This window comes from Aulonocara stuartgranti (genome assembly GCF_965226115.1).
Source record: "Aulonocara stuartgranti genome assembly, chromosome: 23".
Taxonomy (NCBI): Eukaryota; Metazoa; Chordata; class Actinopteri; order Cichliformes; family Cichlidae; genus Aulonocara; species Aulonocara stuartgranti.
This window is the reverse complement of record NC_138958.1, coordinates 9,509,627-9,531,446: the sequence shown is the minus strand read 5'-3', so window position 1 is coordinate 9,531,446 and position 21,820 is coordinate 9,509,627. Positions and strand designations below refer to the sequence as shown.

Genomic DNA, 21,820 nt, shown 5'->3' with positions numbered 1-21,820 from the left:
AACACACCCTGCCCAATCGTATTAAAATTCCTCTGCATGGCACACACATTCCACTTTATTCTAGTCTATAGACGGGAAGGGTACCTGTTGCTACAAAACACCAGCCAAACACACGGGTCAGACAAGCGTGTCCGTGTCATTCCTAACATGACAGTGGTTTGCCATAAATCTGTACCGGCACGGTAATAATACTCCTGCGCAGTGGGCGTGGCTGGTGTTTGGCTCTGTGATCGCTGGTTGGAGCCCAGTCTGGCCCACACTCACAAATGGGGAGGCAACACAGGAAACTGGGGCTTCCAGTAAAAACATGTAATTAGAAACACATTGACTGGGAGCTCTGGCATGATACACCCATCAGGAAGGGAGAGACACATGCAGGCAGGGATGCACGTAGGTTTTTTTTTTTTTTTTTAAGTGATTGAAGTGGAGGACAAGATCACTGGGTCACTGGGAAAGTCCCATGAGAAAATCCAGTGTTGTAAGACTAAAATGGAAAAGCAGAGACATGGACTGTGACATGTTGTTACAGACACAAGCTTAAGAGAGCAGAGCGATAATCAAAAGCAGGGACATCTCAACACCCAATCTGACCTGTCAGCCACTTTAGTTTGATATGTGGCAGACAATAATATTCCACTGCTGCAAATCCCTACTATTACTACTGTTTACAAGATGCAATATAAATGCCACTGTATTTAAGATTGCGTCAGTATGGCCTGGAGGCCTCGCCACTAAAGAGCAGACGGTGCACAGCACGAGCTTCGCGGAGAGCGTGGGCCTCAGCGTGGCCGGGCGGCTCAGGCCATGCCCTGCATGCCCATGTGGTGAACCAAACTCCAGAGGGAAAGCCAGTTAACCCGGCCACATGTGATCTGAGAATCCTCACTAACCAGGCTCCCCTCGAAGCATGTCAGGAGCTCAGAGACACCCTGCAAGTTTATATTTATGTGCAGGGGAGCTAAAATGTAACTAAACACAAATACCTGGAATTAGTTAATAGTTTTAAAAAAAATGCACATGAGCTAAAATGTGAAGTTTACTGCAGCATACTGCAACATTTGTATGATTTCAGGAAGCCAAAGGCACATGTGGCAAGATTTACCAAGTTTGAATAAGACACACAGCTCTCCCACTTCAGTACGATTCTCACAGTCATATCCTGGGATACCAGATAGCCTCTGCACAAGGACAGATGTGAGAAAGAGTCCCTACATCCACAGAGAGAAACCATCAGAGGCACTCTTTAGTGTGTGGTTTTACAGATCAGGCAAGTGGTGACTGTGGCTTCAGAAAGGGAAAAAAAAAAAGCCTTAATTAGCCTTCACTCCCAGCAGACTGCCAACCTAAGACTAGGGGATAGATTAACAACGAGAACTGAACACTTTTAATCAACTCTCAAAGCCTCTTTTTCCTTGTACCCACCCCCACCTTAATGTCAACAATCTACAAACACATAATTACAAAGAGTAGAGGAAATGGATGTTTCATAGGTGATGAGGTTTTATACATTTTAAAATACAAAGGTGTGAAGTGACAATTCACAGTCTCAGAATAAACTGCTGGAAAATGGGCATTAATCAAATGGGGAGTAATTGAAGGAGCAAATGGAAGTAGATGGAAAAAACAGAAAAGAAGTGCACTTTTATTGAAATGCATGAAGTTCTGGTTTGAACAATGATTTAAAAAAGAACAATGTAAACACATATTTTAAGGCACAAAACCCTTGGGACATTTATATGAAACCATACTCTACAAATCATTACCAGAATCAACAGAAACAGTACTTTGCATTTTTTATTTGCCCCAGATTTGGGAAACATTTGTCCAGAATCTGTGACACAGGTATGCTAACAGGCTTTAAGCACCGCTGGTTTTCATACAACAAGGTGTGGGAAACGAAGGAACTGCTCAACCCATTCCTCAAGGTAAAGATGAAGGTCACACCCAACACATTCATCCAAAAACAGATTTCAAGAAAGATGCAATAGCAATATGTTTACAGCTATTGTGTAAAAACTATTTAGGACCTATTTCAGATTTTCTAGGCATTTTCAGAACTCATAATGCTATAGCATGCTTCTAAAAAGTACAGTACATCTGAACAGGTTTGCACCTGTGCCTTGTATTTTCATCTTTACATATAATCTTCCATTTAAATCAGTAAAACATGAAGTGAATGAATGAATTTTTTGTGTTTATTAATTTAAATAAGACTTCTGGCCTGTGCTCTGTGTTGCTATAGGAACCATAAAGCTCAATAGAAAGTCTGCATAAAAAACAACTGACATGGACATCTTGACACCAATCATTGTCCTGTTTTAAGGCCTGTAATTCACCATTATGGCTACTAGAGTTTGTTATTTTTTGGAGCCAAAAACGACAATATTTGGGTGAAAGACTAAAGTGTTAAGTTGACATTCAAATCCATAGATTATGGATATCGATAAATTAATAAACTACTAGATTTTACTCACCAAAAGTGAAATACACTTCTCTGCCACAGACCAGGCTGTGAAATTTGTCAGATAAATGTATTCAAATACTCAAAACAGCACCAACACCACAAATATGGTCAGAATCTAGTTTAGTGGCTCCATTTAGCTAAACAATTTTAGCCGAGGCCTGCAGTTTTTGTCACTTCGCTGGCTTTACTTTTCTGCCCTTGAGACCCATGCTTTGTTTTGCCTCCTGAACAAAAGGGTTTAGCCTCCCAACAGGAAAATATGTAGAAAGTGTACAGATAAAACTAAAGTGCACAGAAAAGTTTTTGGTCACAACTTGTCTTCATCATTTGGCAACTGGCCACAACTGTACAGTAAGGTATTCAGAGAACAGTGGAATGGGTCATGTTGTGGCAGTATGTACAGTAACACTGGTTAGAGTTCAGAAAGACCGGAGCAGACACAGAGGCTCCGGAGGCAGATCAAACATATCTGGGATTCTGTTTGTTCAGATCTCCAAAAACAATATGGAAACAGTATGACCGAAAGAAAGTACAAATACACAGTCAGTGTTTCAATTTTGAAATACTCGCCTTAATCTTTTCCATGTCCTACATGCATGTATCATTATTAGCAGCATTTCTGCTATCTTTCTATCTGCATATCATCTTAGAGCACAAGACTTAAGTTTATCTGAAGAATAAGATCTCGTTTTTAGCCAGTGCTTCCTTAATTGGCTCTAACTCTCCGTTTCCCCGTGGACATTCTCCATATGGACTTTGAGGTAGTCGTTCCTGGTGAACTTCTTGTGGCACAGCTGGCACTCTGCCATCGGTCGGTTGGGGTTGTGCGTCAGCTTGTGCCTGCTGAGCATCTTCTTCAAGCTGAATGAAAGGTCGCAGACCTACAGAAAACAACAAATAGAGGATTATAGGAGTCATAATTACACTATTTAAACACACTTTATTTAAATCTGGCAATATCTGCTCACTGTAGAGCCTCGGTGCAACAAAAATGGGACACACACTTGGCAACAGAAACGTCTCTTTTCTCCACACTGGTAGCAGGGGGAGGGGGGATGCACGTAACTTAACATCCATCTTAAATGAGGCATTTTACACTGTACAAATGACTTCAGGGCCCTCTATCAATCAGGATAATCCGCCAATGGCTGGCGTTCAGCTGCAGTTTAACATACAGCTTGGAGAATCGCAGCATGTGTCCTCCTCGCTCCATCTGCGAAGAACGTCAGCGCTATGAATTACATTCAGAAAATCTCACAGACAGCTTACATCTGTGGGTGAACGGCAAATATAGAAGCTATGAATGAAAACAGCAGAACCATCACATGATACCATTCCAATAGTTTATCAGGTGGACTTCCACATTTTCATTGATGCGCTATCATGTTGTCATTTATGTTGCTCCAGCAATCTATAAATCTGCTGCTGTGTCAGGAAAAATATTTTCAATTTTGCAAAGTGAAAGAAGGACAGCAGCTGATGAGAGCGAGAGAGAGAGAGGGGCCTCCACTTCTCATGGTATCCCAGATGTTGCTTGATGCTTCGACAACATTTTAATGCTGGTTTGACAGACGCTGCATTCAGAACCCCTCCAGCTCGTCTGGAAAATGTTCCTGGGACTGTGTGATCTCTTTGTCTGACTCAAAATCCACCCCAAAATAAAATCCACATGTTATTTCTATTATTTCTAATAGTTTATATGTTGAATTATTTCTTCCAAAGCTGGGAAAAAGGATCCAGATGAACGCTTGATGTTGCCGAGAGACACGTTCCAGTGATGCTTCACCGGAGATGAATGGGATACTGATTGTGTGTCCTCAAACGACAACTGTAGATGATTCTCAGTGAATATGGGCGCATATGCTGTTTTAGAATTCAATGAGGATTAGTGGCGTGTTAAAGCTCAAATGATAATTTAGGAATCCAGACTGGTGCTTTAAGCTTTGTTTGAATAAGACATGCTTGGAATCTACAGTTACGAGCTTAAAGTACTCTGCGTGACTTCAGCGTCCACATCAAAAGTCAACAAAAACGGGATAACAGAAGTTGCATCAGTTTGAAATCTTCTGAGCTTTTGCCTTGAAGACTTTCAGCACAGGGAAAATCCATGCGAGTCGTATTATTATCATAGTTTTGGTTTTGTAGCAGTTTTAGTCAGTGTCTCTTTTTAGTTAGATCACTCACCTTATTTCTTAGTGTTGAGCTTTTTCCTGTATTTCCTGTGATTGTGTTGTTTTATTTTCTTTATACATAGCATAGGTTTCCTCAATATTTGCTTCAACTTGAGCCCAATGGTAGCATTTTTAGGGTCTACTGTAACAGGCCATGTTTTTGTTGAACTTTAGGCTAAAATAAATTTGCATAAGAAATAAACATTCATATTTCACAAGACTAGAATGATTTAAATATGCATTATCAACTCCACATGGAAAACTAGTGTAAGCAACATGAAAACATGCCATGGTTTATCTTTATTATATAATGCAGGTTACTAATTCTTACTGTTTCTCATTTCATATCCCTGTAGCCATTTTTGGCAGGTGGGGGTCAGACAGGCCTCTGCCGCTGACCACCACCAAATTCACCCAGGATACAGCCAGCTTAAATGACTTAGTGGTCAAATATCCAACCAAAATTCTGCCAGAAGTTTGTTAATGGCTAACAAAACTGTCTTGCTAAAGGGCATTTAACCAAATATTAGGGGGGATGTATGTATATATTGCAGTGTGTATCTATACTTTTGACCCTGTGTGGATTAATTAAAATCCCCAATCAATTCAAATTTGTTTTTTAGTAATTAAAAATATATGCTGTATAATCATTCCACCCTGGAGAAAGCACAGTTCAAAGAAGTCATTAAAAGCCCCAAATTAACATGACATTCAGGCTCGTGATGAGTGTATGGAAACTTCAGACCACAACTGTGGATGGATGGATGAATGATTTGCTGACGCTTGCTGAAGCAGTGACGCAACCCCTTTGTTTCTCTGCTGTGGCTGTCACATGATCCTACTGATATGTCTCTGTCACCTAATCCTCTTACTGTTTTATGTATGTTTATATTTATGTACCAAGTTGCTGCACTTTTTAATACATCAATGTCATATTGATGGCTCCATTGTGAAGGTAATATGAAGGTAATGAAAGCAAAGAAAATAGGGAGTTAAGGGAGTTGTCACATGGGAAAATGGACCTGCTTGATGAGTCGGTGAAGATTTGTGTCATGATTTCGCTTTCAGAGTTACATTCCTAATTTTGAAAAAAGGCATTTTCAGCTCCTGTTTGTTGTGTACTGACGAATAAACAAGAAACAGTAACTGCTTTTCATACTGAAATCCCTTGAAAACCTCACAATTATTAGGCAAGTTATAAATAACATCTCTTTTTCTGTGATTTCAAAGAGACTTATGTATATTTATTCACGATAGACATGAGAGATAATGATGTTCTTGGAAAGTGTTAGTCACACTAAACCAAAAAAATATGTGTAGCATCTGTGTGTACAGATTGGACTGTTATGACTAGCAGAAGCGGCTTACATGAATGAGTGTCTCTGTGACCAGGTCAAATCAACAGAAAAAGCTCCAACAAAATAACTTTCTTTTCAAAGTCTGTAAACCGTTGCTTGGGAATAAAAAAGCAATCGCAATGTTAATAATGTTTAAAGGTGTCCTGCAACCCAGACCCCTGTATTGTTTAGCCAGCACCATAGTTCGGCGAGTTCAACTTCCAGGACAGTTGTGGCTTTATAAATGAAAAACAGAAAACACAAAATTGGACAAAAACAAAAGCAGGGAGAAAATTTTTCCAAACACTAAAAACAAATTCTGTCGCGTGTTCTCTCCTCAATCTCTGAGAATAATTATTACTCCTGCAGCATTATAAGCAGAGAGTAATTTCTCCCTCTGATCCTCTAAATGTGTTTATGTGAATCAGCCCACTGGGCCCCTCTAAAGAAGAAAGATCGCTATCTGCCTCTAACTGAGCCCCAACTCTTCCACACATCTGGCCCTATGCCAGCAAAACAAGAAAGAACAGACAGTGGTTGATGGTACGGAGGACCAAAACCGCCAAATTTTTTTAAAAAGACCAATAAATTGTTTAAAATGTAATTAAATTAAGAATTAGATATGACATAAATTGATATTTCTGGTTTAACTTGTTTTTTGGGAAAATAAATGTTGTAATAACTCCCCCATTTATTTTCTTTTTGAGTAAATTTCCTTTGTATTTATTTTTATTAATTTTCCATTTCTGTTGTGATGCTCGCATCAGTCAACCAATAGACACAAAGTTGAAATAAATGATGAATAATTAGTTGAATTTATTTTTCTTTTAATTCTTTAGGCACATTTATAGCTATAATTAATTTACTGAGTCAATTTATATATTTTAGGCAGTTGCAGTGTTCCACAGAGCTGTGCACTCACATCACATTGAAAAGGCTTCTCTCCTGTGTGAGTCCTCATGTGCTCGTCCAGTCCTCGTTTCTGACTGAAGGCCTTGTTGCACTCGCTGCATTTATACGGCTTCTCCTGCAGTGAAAAACACACAAAGGCACAAATTTAAAGAGGGCACTTTGTCTGTCAGTGTACAGCAGAAAAATACATTAAACAATAATTCACCAGCTTTGGTCACATATGGACAAAATCTGGAGGGAAAAGTGTAATGACAGACATATGTACAAACAGGCATGCACAGCACAGTGGAAAACACAATAAGATGTGGAAACACATACATTCACCTTCACGCACTGATGTTTTCTCACTTCACACCACAGCGGTCTCCCTGTGCATTTATGAAGATATGAAATGAAAGATTGTACAGTGCCTGCAGTAGAGAGGAAATGAGCACCATAGAGGCCATCAAAAACACATGGATTCCTCAAAAGAGAAAGGAAAACAAAGGAGAGAAAATCTCTTTGAACGCGTATCAGTGCACTGGCACTCTGGGGCTGTAGAATATCACTCCTGCGTCTCCACACCTCATCGGTTTACCGAAGAACATTTCCTCTATGCCTTTCGGAGGCCTGTCTCACTGTCAGTCAAAGCTGCTATATCACAGTGGGTGTGTTCACAAAAATCTCCCAAGTATGCCTGTGTGTGTATGTACAGTCGAACGGTAGGCGTGTGCTCCCCACTTCGAGGGGAAACGGCGGTGACACCTAAAAGACTTGAAGAGAAGTAAGACGCATGTAGATAGCGAGGAGCTGTTTCCCAGTGTCACTCTTTGGAAAGCTGTTTTTGACGAGTCTGGCTGATAGCAGCGACTCTACCCATTTAAAGCTTAGTTGTCATGGGAACAGGGTGAATGCAGGAAGTTAGGGTCCTGGGAAAGGCACTATCATGTGGGCGGGGCAAGGAGCGCCCAATGACACAGGACACAAAAGGAGGTAAAGATCAGGTCCACTGCATGAGCGGCTTTAAGTATGCAACAGTTTGTGTGAATGTGACTGAATAAAAGGGACGATAAAGCTGGATCTGTGTGTGTGTGTGTGTGTGTGTGTGTGTGTGTGTGTGTGGGCGAGAGACCGCCGTCTCAAGGAAACAAACTCTGTCTTGATCAGTGTGATGCAAATTTCCACTTAAACCTGCAGCCATAACAAGTTCACTTCTTTTTCCATCAGGGGAGGAGGGTTCTTCTATGAAAGACTGAAAAGGTCAGTGTTCAAAGGTCCCGAAACACATGGATGGACTTAGGTGATGTGGTGTACCCAGAATGCATCACTACGACCCCGGTAACATTGAACATCTGTACCTGGTGGCCTTCACTGTTCAGCAGCTGTTCCCCCTTTGACATCTGACCTGGCCATTCTTCTGGATCTGACCACTCTCCAAAGATGTGCACATCTATACATTCAAGGATGGAGTCTCGTTTAATTACTCCGACAGAGCACATCTTCTCGTATGACATTTGAAAAGCTGGTATTTGTAAAGCAGCATGCCAACGGCACGTTGTTGTACTCTATTAGGCTTCAGGCTCCAACCAGATATCAACAAACAGCCCATTGTAGGTTTGAATGGTTTTCAGACATGCTAGCAGCACGGCTCCAGGCTGTGTCAGTCTGCCAGTCTGTCTGCTTGGTTGTTTTTTTTCTCTCCTTTGATCGAGAACGGAATATCTTAACAAATACTGGATGGAGTGCCGTGTTCTTTTGTGCAAACATGCGCTGTCCTTTTTTGTCTAGAACCACAACAAGATTGTATTATTGTGGTTCACAGTGAAATGCCAAAAACAAGAAATCTCACCCAGGTCTTTATGATATTATGGCTTTAATCAATATTAGTCGGTCCAAAAAATTTGCAAAGGTGCAGTGTCAGCTTTGAGTTAATGTGCAAAAACTGACTTGATTAAGATGTTGCCCAGAAAACAAGGAGAAACTGAATGTATTCAACATCGTTCATTTTGTGGTTTAACTTAAAATTGTTTTAATTATAAAGGTGGTGACATTATCAAAATGACAAGCATAGCTCTAGCTTTTTCTTGATCTCTACTAGAGTAGCTTTGCATGATTAATTATTAAAGTTATTCTTTATTTATCTTTTGAATGGAAGATGAATCCGAAAGATAAATAATTCAGAACCAGGACACGCTGGAGAAATTATATCTCTTAGCTGGCTTGAGAGTGCCTGAGTGTAGCTCCTGGATGAGCTGGAGGAGATGTCCAAGGAGAGAAAGGTTGAGACCGGCACTGTTAGTGGATGGATGAATGCGTGTATGAATGAATGACTAATTGAGCTTGATGCACCCACTCAGGTCATCCGCTATCTTAAACAAACAGTTTTAACTCAACTCCATTTAATTTTATTCATTTTTAATTCTATCTATTTTTTTAATGTACTGTATTTCTCACATTAATTAACTGTACATTTACAGACCTCACTTTTTGAAACTTGGCCATGTTTAGTATGAGCATCCACACTGGCACAATACATATTAACAGAAACTAAAGAAAGGCATAATAGATCACCTCTGAGACTCACGCATGAATCAGGTAAAGCTTTTGCCTTTTGGGAAAAAGTGAAAGGGGCTAATTTCATGAGTAAACCTTAGTGTGACACATTAGTCTTATTAAACTTACATATAAAGCATTAGCATTTAGAAAATAGGAAACTGGGGAATTGGAAATTCTATTCCATATGGCTGAAAGATGACTGGCTAGTGTTTCTGTAACCACAGAACAAACAGCCATATCAGTTTTCATTGAAGATCAAAATTGTTTTAAAAATCCTTTAACTTCCAAAATATCGTCATCAGACGTGTTCCATTTTGGTTTGCAGATGATGTGGTTTGCGGTATAAACACAAATCACACAATCTCCAGTCACATCCATCTCACATCATCTGTACATTAACAGTGAGCTGCAGCTCTTTCAGCCAAATGACATTAATTTTTCTCAACAGTGACTTCATCTGCCTCTGCTGTGTGTAACTGTTCAGCCCATTTCTCCGAGCGCTGTGAGCGAAGGCAGATCTGGGACGCTGGGAACAAAACATCAGTCAGTTTAATCAGCTGCACGCTACAAAATCATACCTGCATGTTCTTACGGAGTCACAGCAACCTGGGCAGGTTACCTTCATTATCGGCACAGTGTAACAGAGCGATGTGCTCTGGACAGCATTAAAGAAGAACAAATCTTTGAAATTAACTATGCTGACAGGCTTCGATTGTCACAGTCAGAGTTGTATAAACTGATGATGGAAGTCTATGATGAAACGCATATTAGGTCTCATTCGTCAAAAGTGACACTAACGCACACATCCAGATGGTTACAAAGAGCGCATGGAAAGTGTCGCTTGGGCAGAGAACTTTAGTGGGTTGAGAAATGACGCAGGAAAATGAGCCGTGTCCCAGCACAGGAAATGACCTCATGACATTTAGAGGGAAGCCTACCTTTTCTTTTCTCCATCCCAAACATGGCCTCATTTTGCAATTACATGTTCACACCATAAAACAAATGCTTGTTATGAATTTTCTACATCCTCAAACAGCTGTGTCTGTTTATAATGAAGTAAAAAAAAAAAATCTCTGAATGTGTTCAAAGCAAAGTGCAAGCATTATTTTTCCAATTCTCTCTCCTGTCTTCACTACACCACTGCTGCCTTTTTATCCATAGGCCTTACTGGACAAATTATGAAACTGGTGGTTATTGCCTTATAATTAAATTTACTGGGAAAGTCACATATGTTAGACACGGAGTTCTCACACTATCTTGCATTAGGCAAGGTGTGTGAGAGTTAATTCATTCTTCATGCAAACGCTGCACTTTACACAGTGGTACACAAAAGAAAAACCCAAAGTGTGCGCTCAAGGTAACCGTGGAACAGAGCCGGCATCCCATTCACTCTTTCTGTGTCTGCACCTATTCACTGTCTTATCATCCTTTATCTAATCCGTCTGAATTATGCATGGCAGGTCAAATGTCTATTAAGCAGACATCACATATGCTGATCTATTTACTTTTTGAGGTCAAAAAGAATAGTACCAGCCACCTGGTTGGCTTGTTAATAATATCAGTGAACCTAAAAAAAACCTCACAGACAGACAAGCAAAGATTATGTCTTCTGGAGAATGGCAAACCACTGACAGAGGTGTAATTATGCGTTAACTGGCAGCAGACAATGGCCTGACAAAGGCTACGTTCACACTGCAGGCGAAAGCGCATCAAATCCGATTTTTTTGATCCTATGCGACCCATATCCGATCATGGTGTGACAGTGTGAACGGCACAAATCCGATATTTTCAAATCCGATCTGGGTCACTTTCGTATGCGGTACTGAATCCGATACATATCCGATGTTTTAGAAAGCGACCGCTGTTTGAATGGTTATGTCGCATTAAATCCATCTTTTACGTCACTGACACAAGACAGACGCTAATTATCAGCGCCGGAGAAGACATCGTGAACGCTTCCTGGCCATCCCGTGTAGATGTTAGTGAAACTGTTGGGAAGACAACGTGAACATTTTATTTGTACTGTATAATCTGCAGATTCTGACAGAAATCACCAACTATCCTTTGAAGCACCGCCTCTCTCTAAAACAGCAATAAGGATAATTATTAGGTTATTTACATTATTATGTAAATAACAAAATAACTTAAAGCAAAAATTGGGAAACGTAAAGTCCAAAGTCTTTATATTAAGGGCCATCAGTTAAATAATACTGTTTGCTCTGGGTCTAAACAGAGCGCGTTGTGAGTGACGTCTTCTTTTGCGCATGCGGGCCGCTTTGAGCGTTCACACTAGAGCGCGTTTGCTGTCGCATTTTATTTGTAGTGTGAACAAGCAGACAAAAAAAATCGGACTTGATCAAAAAATCGGAATTGAGCATTAAGACCTGCAGTGTGAACGTAGCCAAAATCTAGCAAAGAAAGAATGTTAAGGTGTCTGATGGCCGGACGTGGAGCCACACAACTCTGAAGTTGGGCAAAAGATTTGCTCTGGGATGTAGCACTAAAATATACAGCAAGTGCTAACTAGGCCAACCAAGTGCAGCTTTTTCATGGAAATTTTTCTCTGGCCAACTTTGAGACAAACGACCACTGTTTCAAAACTACAGTGGAACCCCGACTTACGAAATTAAATCGTTCCCGAGGGTCTTTTGTAAGTCGAAGCACCCATCGCTCCTTTTGAGTGAACGATAGGCTATAGGCTAATTGCTAACTGCAACAACAATACTTCGTTCAAGTGGAACAGCGAAGCGCAAGTACGAAAGCCAAGGGGTTGTCACATGATTCGGAAGGCATTCTGGGCTCAGCCAATCAGAGCCAGCGGATTTCGTTACGTGGGCATTTTGCCGTAACACGGGCAGAAATATTGCTGTTAAGTGCCTTCGTAACTTGAATTTTTCATTAAATGGAAATGGGGTATTCATAAGTCGGGGTTCCACTGTATCACTAAATATAGACGGTATAAAAGGTAGGCATAGAGATGGTGGCTTCTCAGAATTAACATTCGGTTGCTGCCATGTTGGTTTTATTTTGTTTTGGACTTAAGTTACCTTATAGGCTAGAATGCTAATTTATCATTTACCGCTAGCTAACTTGGTTAGCAAGCTGCATTCATCAACTATGCAGGTACAACTCACACGCACACATATCAACTACTTGATAACAGGCTGATAAAACTGCACAATCTAGGGTGACCAGATCCTACAAACTAAAATGTTCGTCAAACCCTGTTTGTGTGGGACAAAGTTGGACACGTCAACAAGGCTGAAAGAGTCTGAAATGTTCATATCTAACCTAAAAAAACCAATAAGTTGTCCATTTTACCAGACAGTCCAAATATATTATTGCTGCTTTTCTGTTTAATAACACTTTTGGGTTTCAGTTTGAAAGTATCCATAGACTGACACACCTTTTTTGAGCCATATCTAAGAATTTTATCCAATTATGACACACATATGCCGAGTCTCCTCACACAGTGCTTTCCCTTGTGTAAAACTGAAAAATAACTTGTTGTTTCCATGATATTCAACAAAATCTGCACAGCTTTTTTGGTTATTTGGACATTTCCTTGGTGGCATTAGACAGACTAACTTTCTGACTATAATAAAAGTACTGGCAGTCTGTAGTACCCCTCAGCCTCCTAGTAGATGCACCTATAGTATAAACTTCCAAATTCAAGGTCACTTCCTTCTCGAGATGCTGCATTCACAAGATTTTGAGGAGACTTTGTATCTGACCTTAAAGTTGAGTTCATTGAGATTCAAACATGTCTAACATTTTTAGCTGATACACCTAAGGTATCAATTTAAAACTTCTATGTTGTTTTTTGCCCAACAGGGTGACAGCTGAGGGGTAAAAAGCTTTCCCTTTATAGGTAAAAGCCAGACTTTAGAAAAGTGCATGTGCTATAGAATGTCCCACATTTGAGAAAATTGGGGGGGATTGTCTCAAAATGTGGGATGGGACATATAAAGAAGGACATCTTTTGTTTGTGCCAGCCATAAATTAGTCATAAAAATACTACAAAAGGCAAAACAATACACGCAAACAAGGTAAAGGTCTGGAAACCGCTCTTTGGGCATCGCCATAATTCATCCACAACAGTCAGCTTTTGTCTGTGACAGCCAAGAGTATAACAGCTTCATTTCGTGTACAATGGTTAGTATTAACGAACAATACAAAACTAGGAAAGACAGGAAAGAAAAATTCAGTAAGAAATGGAAAAACTTACACGAGTGTGTGTGCGGATGTGCATCTTCAGGCCATCGTTCTTGCTAAATGCTTTGTCACAGTAAGGACACTGATATGGGCGCTCACCTAGGAAAGGAACACCATAATACATCATATATGTATATGAATTTGATATGGCATCACAGAGGAGTAAACAGTTTTTGAAACTCGTACGTATATCAGTAAGGCATCACTTGTAAAGAACCCCACAAAGAAAATATGAAAGAACACGTATGCTGCTCACTTTAAGGCTAGCGCTAGCAGCACAGAGGTCGGGAGATACAGCTACCATCAGTGCAAGAACTAGTGCAGTTAGTTCTTGCACATGCAAATAAATGGCATGAAAGTAACTACTTTGTGTACAGCCTTTAATTGGGACCATCAAACATGTGACTAATCTGGCCCAGTGGATGGCTTTGGAAACTGTGAAAACTACAGTGGAGTCATCAGATATCGACAGGTTCATTTGCCTAACTTGTGATTGATTTTAGCTGACAGGAGTAGAGTAGCACCAGGTGTTGTCTTCTCATGCTGTAGCTCATGTGCGTCTAGGTTAAATATGCTGTTTATTTGAAGCTCTTCTGCATACCTTGATTGTAACGTGGTTATTTCAGTTGCTGTTGCCTGGCTATTAGCTAAAAGCAGTCTAACCATTCTTCCTCTGACCTCTGACATCAAGAAGGCATTTTCACCCAGAGATTTAGTCTTTTTTAGACTATTCTCTGTAAACCCTAAAGATGATTTACAGTAAAATTCGTAGTAGATCAGCAGATTCTGAAATACTCAGACACCAAACAGCCATGTCATGTTTAACCTCCTAAGACCCCAACTCTTACATGGCATGCATTTTTAAATTCTCTTTGCTATTTGGGCTGTTTGGGACCTGATGAATGTAAAAACAAAGAATTTCCAGAATTTTTTTTTTTTACCTGATTTTTGTCTCTGAGAAAAATGAGATCCACATAAGAGGACATTCATTTGAAATTTCAATAGAACAGTGGCAGTAAAATGTCCTCGTAAGTGGATATCAGGCCGTTGTAGAGCAAAATTTAGTATTTTGGTCTAGACATCCCAAAATGTGATGTCCACATTTGTCAATGCCAGGTCCTAGGAGGTTAAAATCATTTAAATCACTTTTTCCCCATTCTGACCATTTCTCGACGCTGGGTTTGATGTCTAAAACTACCCCTGCTTATTCATATATTCTGCTGCCTTTGTCCTATTCAGTAAACTGTGTTTTTGTCCTGCCCCAATACAAATTTGACCTGGTTACTGGTGAAGAACTTCTCATTCATTGTGATGCACACTGTCTTTCCACTGCAGAGCTAAAGCTTGTGTTGGCTCGCTATCTTAGCTTCAACTGGCCAACCATTTAGGAGCACATCACAGGCAATGTGGCTTCTCTTGGTTGGATCAAAAACATTTAAGCCAACCTCCTGCAGATCCTATCTGAGCACACACCGCTGATGACAAAGAGAAAGTGACAAGCTGTCAGTCAAACGGTTCACTGACACATGGATCTGTTTACCTTGCACTGATCGACGGGCCAGATAAGAGTCACAGAATGGATTTCTAATCTATAGAAGGGATATGAGGTAACCTATAGGACTGTGCTGAAATTAAAGATTCTGACAGGATAATACAGTACAAAAACTGACAAAAAATGCAGGTTCCATTATTGCCTAATTTAATTCATACTCTGCAAACTAAACATTAAATTCACCCCTATGTCTAGAAAACAGATACATCAGGAAATCACAGTGATCAGGATTTTTTTTCTCCATGTGAAACTTGGCTGAATTTATATATATATATATATATATATATATATATATATATATATATATATATATATATATATATATTCTGCCCGCAAGTGCTCACAGTACTATTTAATGAAACGCTATCAAAAACAGATACCTAAAGCTACACATTTGTTGTTCATTTCTTCACTACAAGCATCTAATTTCTTATCAGCTTCACAGTAATCTCTCTTTAGTGAATAATTGTTGAACAGGCAAGCAAGGAATTTTATTGATGGGGGAGATGTTTTACCCCTTTAAGTAATAAGGTTAATTAGCCGTGTTTCCGTGGGATTCAAAATGCAGAGATGCTTATTAAATCAGAAAATCCATCTCGGGAATAGACGAGTAATATTATCCTACCGCTATAAACAGGACTGTGTTGGGGTAATTTTGTGCTTCTGTTTCTACCATTAGGTCCATCTCTGTTTCAACAATGAAAGCTTGGGCAAGGTATGGCAATTTTTTTATATTATTTTCTAAAGACTAAGTTACAAAAACAGAAGGTCGAGGGCTTTATTCTTAACACATCCTACAAAGCCTGCATCTTTCAACATTAAAGCTACAGCAGCTGTCATGTGCAAAACATACAAATTGGGCTCTAAACACACCATAACCCCACCCACCCATCCGCAAGACAGCTTTAAAGAGGCATGAGGAAGAGCGCTCTAGTAATACAACGTGTAACCTCAGGTTGGTGTGCAAAGGATTTACGTGACATATGTGAACTGATTACACGTACTGAAACATGTGCACGAGGGCAGCTCGGCATTCTGTCCCAAAATCCCCTTCTGAGCAATTTCAGCCTCTAGGAGGCCTTTTGTTGACAAACAGGAAAATCTGAATCCCAGATGTGTTTTCAGACAAACCCTATGTCTTATGTAGCATGTGTGGTATCAGGTTAAGGCCCAGCGCTAGCCTTGGGGAGTCCTGGGGAAGGCATTAGTGTGCTAATAGCACCAGAGCACAGAGTGCTAGTGTACTCTGCAGCTTGGATCACATCCCTCCCAGGAGCTGGCTATTGTCAGCAAATATACAGCACAGACAACCACACCCTGCTAACACTGAGCGTTGCTACAAGTGCATACCAATTCACCTACTTAACCTATACATTGTTTGGTTCTGAACATGTGTGTTTCATCAAGAAACTACAAACAGATTAATTGATGGTATCCAATATTTTAAAAAGAGGTCAGTAATAAATATGGTCTCTTCAAACACCCTACTCAAAATCAGTTCTGTTCAACAGTCAAGGCTTTTCCAGGGTTTCAGTCTGATTGGACTAAAACAAGAACCCCTCAATCTCTTAGCGGAACAGGAAATAAACAAATGCTACTTGGAAACCAAAGCAGTAACTTTGGAACATTGGTCTCTATTATTCAGCGTCTGTTCTGCCGAGTGTTACTGTAACTAGAAACCCTCCACTTATTCTCCAGATTGAGCCAGATTGTTTGGGGATTATGAGGGGTGGCTGCAGCACTGAGCCAGGGCTTTATGTGTGTGGAGATGGTAACTGATTTAGCATGTGCTGAAACAGTACACCATCTCTTTGACCCTGGGTGTCTCCCCCAGCCCCCTGCTGTGGCCCTCACACTCCTTGTCTGCTAATCGATCCGTTTGGCACCCCTCGTGCGTTGTATATGTGTGCGCATACGGCCGTGTATCTGGTTAGCAGATGGTCGGCTTTGTCGTTTTGCCTGCCGCACGGCGTTCGTGTTATGGAGAATGCTTTGTAGCTTCGGGGCTCCAGTCTGAAAGACATTAGCGCTGTCCATCAGAAATTAATTCCTGGCTTCCTCCAGTTTGGGGGAGACAGTGGCCCTCCGCTGTCCTTCTCTCCGCTCTGTGCCACATGCCGACAGGGGCCAGGGAGGTAACGTGATATCAGTGTGTTAAAGATGATAAGAGATTGCCTTTGATGAGCCATAGGAACGTCCAACAACTTTTACACTTGACCTTTCCATTATAGCAAAGGGCTCAGAAGTTTTCACCACTTCCTCAAACAATTCGCTCAAAGTACCATACCAAGGTACCTCTATCGAGACGAGTCCGTGCCTGAGCCTCGCCACACATGGTGCAGATCTGATCCAGACGTACCTCAAAACCAAGCCCTCAATCCAAATTAACCATCTCAACACCCATGCAACAGTGACGTACTATTCATCATCGAGACAAACAATAATTCACTACATGGTGATTTTGCTTTACAAGATTGTAACCATGACCACAGTCAAGACAAACAAAGTCATCTGTACGTAAATAGGTTCAGTGATTCCAGAGTTCTGCCAGATGTCAGTTCAGGGGCAGCTGTTCTGGCGTGAGACCGCTACAAGCTGAAACGTGTAGCTTTAAAAACATCAAAATATGGGCTGCATATAATTACTATAAAAAATGATACCATGATCAAGACAATTAGTAACCTCCAAGCTGTGCCAGCAGTATGGATAGTATAAGTTAAAACATTATAGTATTACTATGTGTATTGCTTCTAATATAATTTGTGGTCTCGCTGAGAAACTTATTTGTACAAAGAACAGAGCCTTTCTTATCTTGTGCCAGGGGGCAATCTCTATTACAGCAACCCAGTGTTTAAAAAAAGCACATTGAATATTAGTTTTCTGGCACGGCCATCTGTGTAATTATACAAATGTTACAAAACTCAGGTGGCAATGATTTACCAACGTTATACAGAGCACACAACTGCAGCGCACGCCTCTGAGTAAATGCTAGCATTTACTGGCCCTTGCTCTACATCTGTGGAAACCATATACAGAGAGCTGTATTTACATTATCTACTGTATACAACCTGTTAATATTAGAATGCAGTGTTTGGCACTAATGATTATCTGGTGGCCTGCATGGCTGAGATCTCAGGCTTTTCAAATTGTCGGCGTGGCAGGGTTTATCAAGCTGTTAAACATGATGACATTAACAGGTTGTCATGGTCCTGGGCCATGTGGGCCCAGTATTCTTAGTTTCCATGTATTTTTGTATTTCGTTCCTTATTTAGACCGTGTTTTCTGAGTTGCCCTGTTGTGTTGTTCCCTAAGTGTTTTCCCTTCATGGCTTTTACCCCGTGTGCCCCTCTGTGTATCTGTGAGCCCTCGTCTCTCCTTATGTTTTATTCCATGTTTCCCCTGCCCTTTATGTCTAAGTTCTCCCCGTGCTCTCTCCCCCCTGTGTGCCCTCTATATATTTATGAGCCCTCGTCTCCCTTTGTGGTTGTTTCATGTTTCCCCAGCCTGTTATGTCTGTGTTTTCCCCGTGCTCTCTCTCCTCCTGTCTGAACCTCTGTGCCTGTACCCGTCAGTGTTATGTTCACTCCGCCCTGTCTCGTTATGGTTATCTGTGTCACCTGTGTTCCCCGTGTGTTCCCACTTTCCTCGTTAACCCTCTGTGTATTTCTGTCTGCGTCTTCCTCTGTTCGGCGTCGCGTTCTCCCTCATGCCGTGTGTGGTTCTCCCCGTGTCTTCCAGTATATGTTACTTTAGCTTTTCCCAGTTTAGTGTAGTTTCGTATTGCTTTTTGTATCATCGTTATTGTTTATCACTTATCAGCAATAAAGCTGCATTTTGAGTTTATCCCCCGTGTGTGTGAGTCTGCAATTTGGGTCCTCATCCTGCCTGCCACACGGCCGAAACATGACAGAAGAACGCGACCACAACATGGACCCAGCAGTTCACAACCCCTCCGCGGACCTCCAGGACGACGCGAACATGTCGGACCCAGCGACACGGAGGAGGGGGATCGTCCGGACAGTGGAGTCTCTCTGCGACAAGTGGCTGCACTGTTCCAGTGAGGAGGAACGAGAGGAGTTCGCCCGCCAAGTAGGGGTGTGCGTATCTGTGTTCCCCTGGTTATGGGAGACGCTGCACCCCCTCGTCAGCGACTTTCTCGTCTCCACCCTCCAACTCCGTCCGCAGGAGCAGCGGCCCGGTGGGCGTGCACCTTCACCAGAGCCGTGCCGTTGCGCCGTTTCCCCGCTGTCTCATGAGCCAGTAGCGGTCAGAGTTGGAACGGTGAGGCTCGCCACAGACACACCTTCCGCCCGCACCCCGCCGGCTTCCGCGTCTTCACCGCGGTCTGGCCGCACGGCGTGGCGCACGGAGACAACGGAAGCCATAGACTTTGGCGAGGAAGAGCGGCAGCAGGTGTTACGGGCTTATCGGGAGGACGAGCTCCGGCGGAAACCCTGGCTCATCCCGGAGGAGGACCTCTCACCTGCTGCACAGCCTACCAGCCGCTCGCCGTCTCCGATCCGCTTAGGCTGTTTTTCGCCTGCCTCATTTCTGGCAAGGATGGGGGCGGACGACGGGGAACTCACCACTACGTCACCCTCTGTGTTGGCGCCATCAGCGCCCATCGCGCCAGCTTCCTCTGCTCGAAGGAGGCGGCGCGCCCGCCGCCATAGACCGGACAATGCTAAGACTACAAAACATGAAGTGGACGGCGGGTTCATCTTTGATAGAGTTATTTTTGTCGACCCTGAGCCTGCCATTTCTCGCTCAGTTTTTTCTGAGCCTGCTCCTTTTCCTGCTCGTGTTTCTCCTCCCAGGTCAGTTCAGTTAACACCCTCGCAGCCACCCTCAGTTCAGTTAGCTCCCTCGCAGCCACCCTCAGTCCAGTTAGCTCCCTCGCAGCCACCCTCAGTTCAGTCAGCTACCCTCCTGGAAGCCCCCGCTGCCTGGTATTCTCAGCATCGGCATCTTTTCCCGTCAAGATTTATCGCTAAATCATTCGATCCTCCCTTAAGAGAGAGACTCCATCCTCGCTGCCTTCACCCCAGTACACCAGTGTCACCCCCAGTTCAGTCTCCAGTAGCTCCAGTGTCACCCCCAGTTCAGTCTCCAGTAGCTCCAGTGTCACCCCCAGTTCAGTCTCCAGTAGCTCCAGTGTCACCCCCAGTAGCTCCAGTGCCACCTGTAGCGCAGGCCCCAGTAGCTCCAGTGCCGCCTGTAGCGCAGGCCCCAGTAGCTCCAGTGCCGCCTGTAGCGCAGGCCCCAGTAGCTCCTGTAGCCCTGTCATTGCTCGAGACTGAAGGGAGGAATATAGAAGCAGGACTTTCTGTTTTGGAGCCTGTTATGTCAGCCTACATGAGTCTTGCAGTGAATGAGCTAGTCTGTGCCTCGGGACATCTGACACCTGTTTGCTTCTGGACTGTTAACTGTAAGATGTCAGGTGAATGCGTCCAGCCTCATGTCTCGTCAGCTGGAGGGTCCGAGGGGCCCACTCAGCCACCCGTCTCCGCTGGAGGGTCCGAGGGGCCCGTTCAGCCTCCCGTCTCCGCTGGAGGGCCCGAGGGGCCCGTTCAGCCTCCCGTCTCCGCTGGAGGGCCCGAGGGGCCCGTTCAGCTCCCTTCCACGTCGGCTGTACAGGCTGCTTCTCAGCCTTCTAGGAATGGCGTGAGCTTTCTCTCCGCCTCAGACTGCCTTCTGCTTCAGCCGTCTCTTCCAGCTGGAGGGCCCGAGGAGCCCGTTCAGCTTCCTTCCACGTCAGCTGTACAGGTTGCTTCTCAGCCTTCTAGGAATGGCGTGAGCTTTCTCTCCGCCTCAGACTGCCTTCTACCTCAGCCGTCTGTTCCCGCTGGAGGGTCCGAGGGGCCCGTTCAGCCACCTGTCTCCGCTGGAGGGTCCGAGGGGCCTGTTCAGCCACCTGTCTCCGCTGGAGGGTCCGAGGGGCCTGTTCAGCCACCTGTCTCCGCTGGAGGGTCCGAGGGGCCCGTTCAGCCTCCTGTCTCAGCTGGAGGGTCCGAGAGGCCCGTTCAGCAACCTTCCTCGTCAGCTGGGGGTTCTGGAGAACCGCACCAGCCTCATGCCACGTCAGCTGGAGGGTCCGAGGGGCCCGTTCAGCCTCCTGTCTCAGCTGGAGGGTCCGAGAGGCCCGTTCAGCAACCTTCCTCGTCAGCTGGGGGTTCTGGAGAACCGCACCAGCCTCATGCCACGTCAGCTGGAGGGTCCGAGGGGCCCGTTCAGCCTCCTGTCTCCGCTGGAGGGTCCGAGGGGCCCGTTCAGCCTCACGCCTCGTCTGCTGGAGGGTCCGAGGAGCCCGTTCAGCCTCACGCCTCGTCTGCTGGAGGGCCCGAGGAGCCCATCCAGCCACCATCTGCGACCGCCTCGTCATCACCTGGCCCGGCTACATCCGCCTGTGCTTCTGCTACGCCTGGCCCGGCCTCAGCCTCTGCAACCTCGCCTGGCCCGGCCTCCGAGCCTTCGTCTGCCGCAGCCTCCTCTTCAGAGCCTTCGTCTGCCGCAGCCTCCTCTTCAGAGCCTTCGTCTGCCGCAGCCTCCTCTTCAGAGCCTTCGTCTGCCGCAGCCTCCTCTTCAGAGCCTTCGTCTGCCGCAGCCTCCTCTTCAGAGCCTTCGTCTGCCGCAG

At 43.4% G+C, this 21,820-nt stretch overlaps 1 protein-coding gene across 1 annotated transcript in view; it reads right to left on the bottom strand.

The window, feature by feature from the left end:
- Positions 1-1,780: 1,780 nt before the first annotated feature.
- Positions 1,781-21,820, bottom strand: part of prdm5 (PR domain containing 5) — a 46,766-nt gene continuing 26,726 nt past the window's right edge. Inside the window, exons 14-16 of the mRNA XM_082523001.1 lie at positions 13,648-13,733; positions 6,895-6,999; positions 1,781-3,345 (exon numbers count right to left, since the gene is read on the bottom strand). Of these exons, the coding sequence (XP_082379127.1) occupies positions 3,181-3,345; positions 6,895-6,999; positions 13,648-13,733 (356 nt within the window). The 3' untranslated portion in view covers positions 1,781-3,180. The remainder of the gene's footprint in view (positions 3,346-6,894; positions 7,000-13,647; positions 13,734-21,820) is intronic.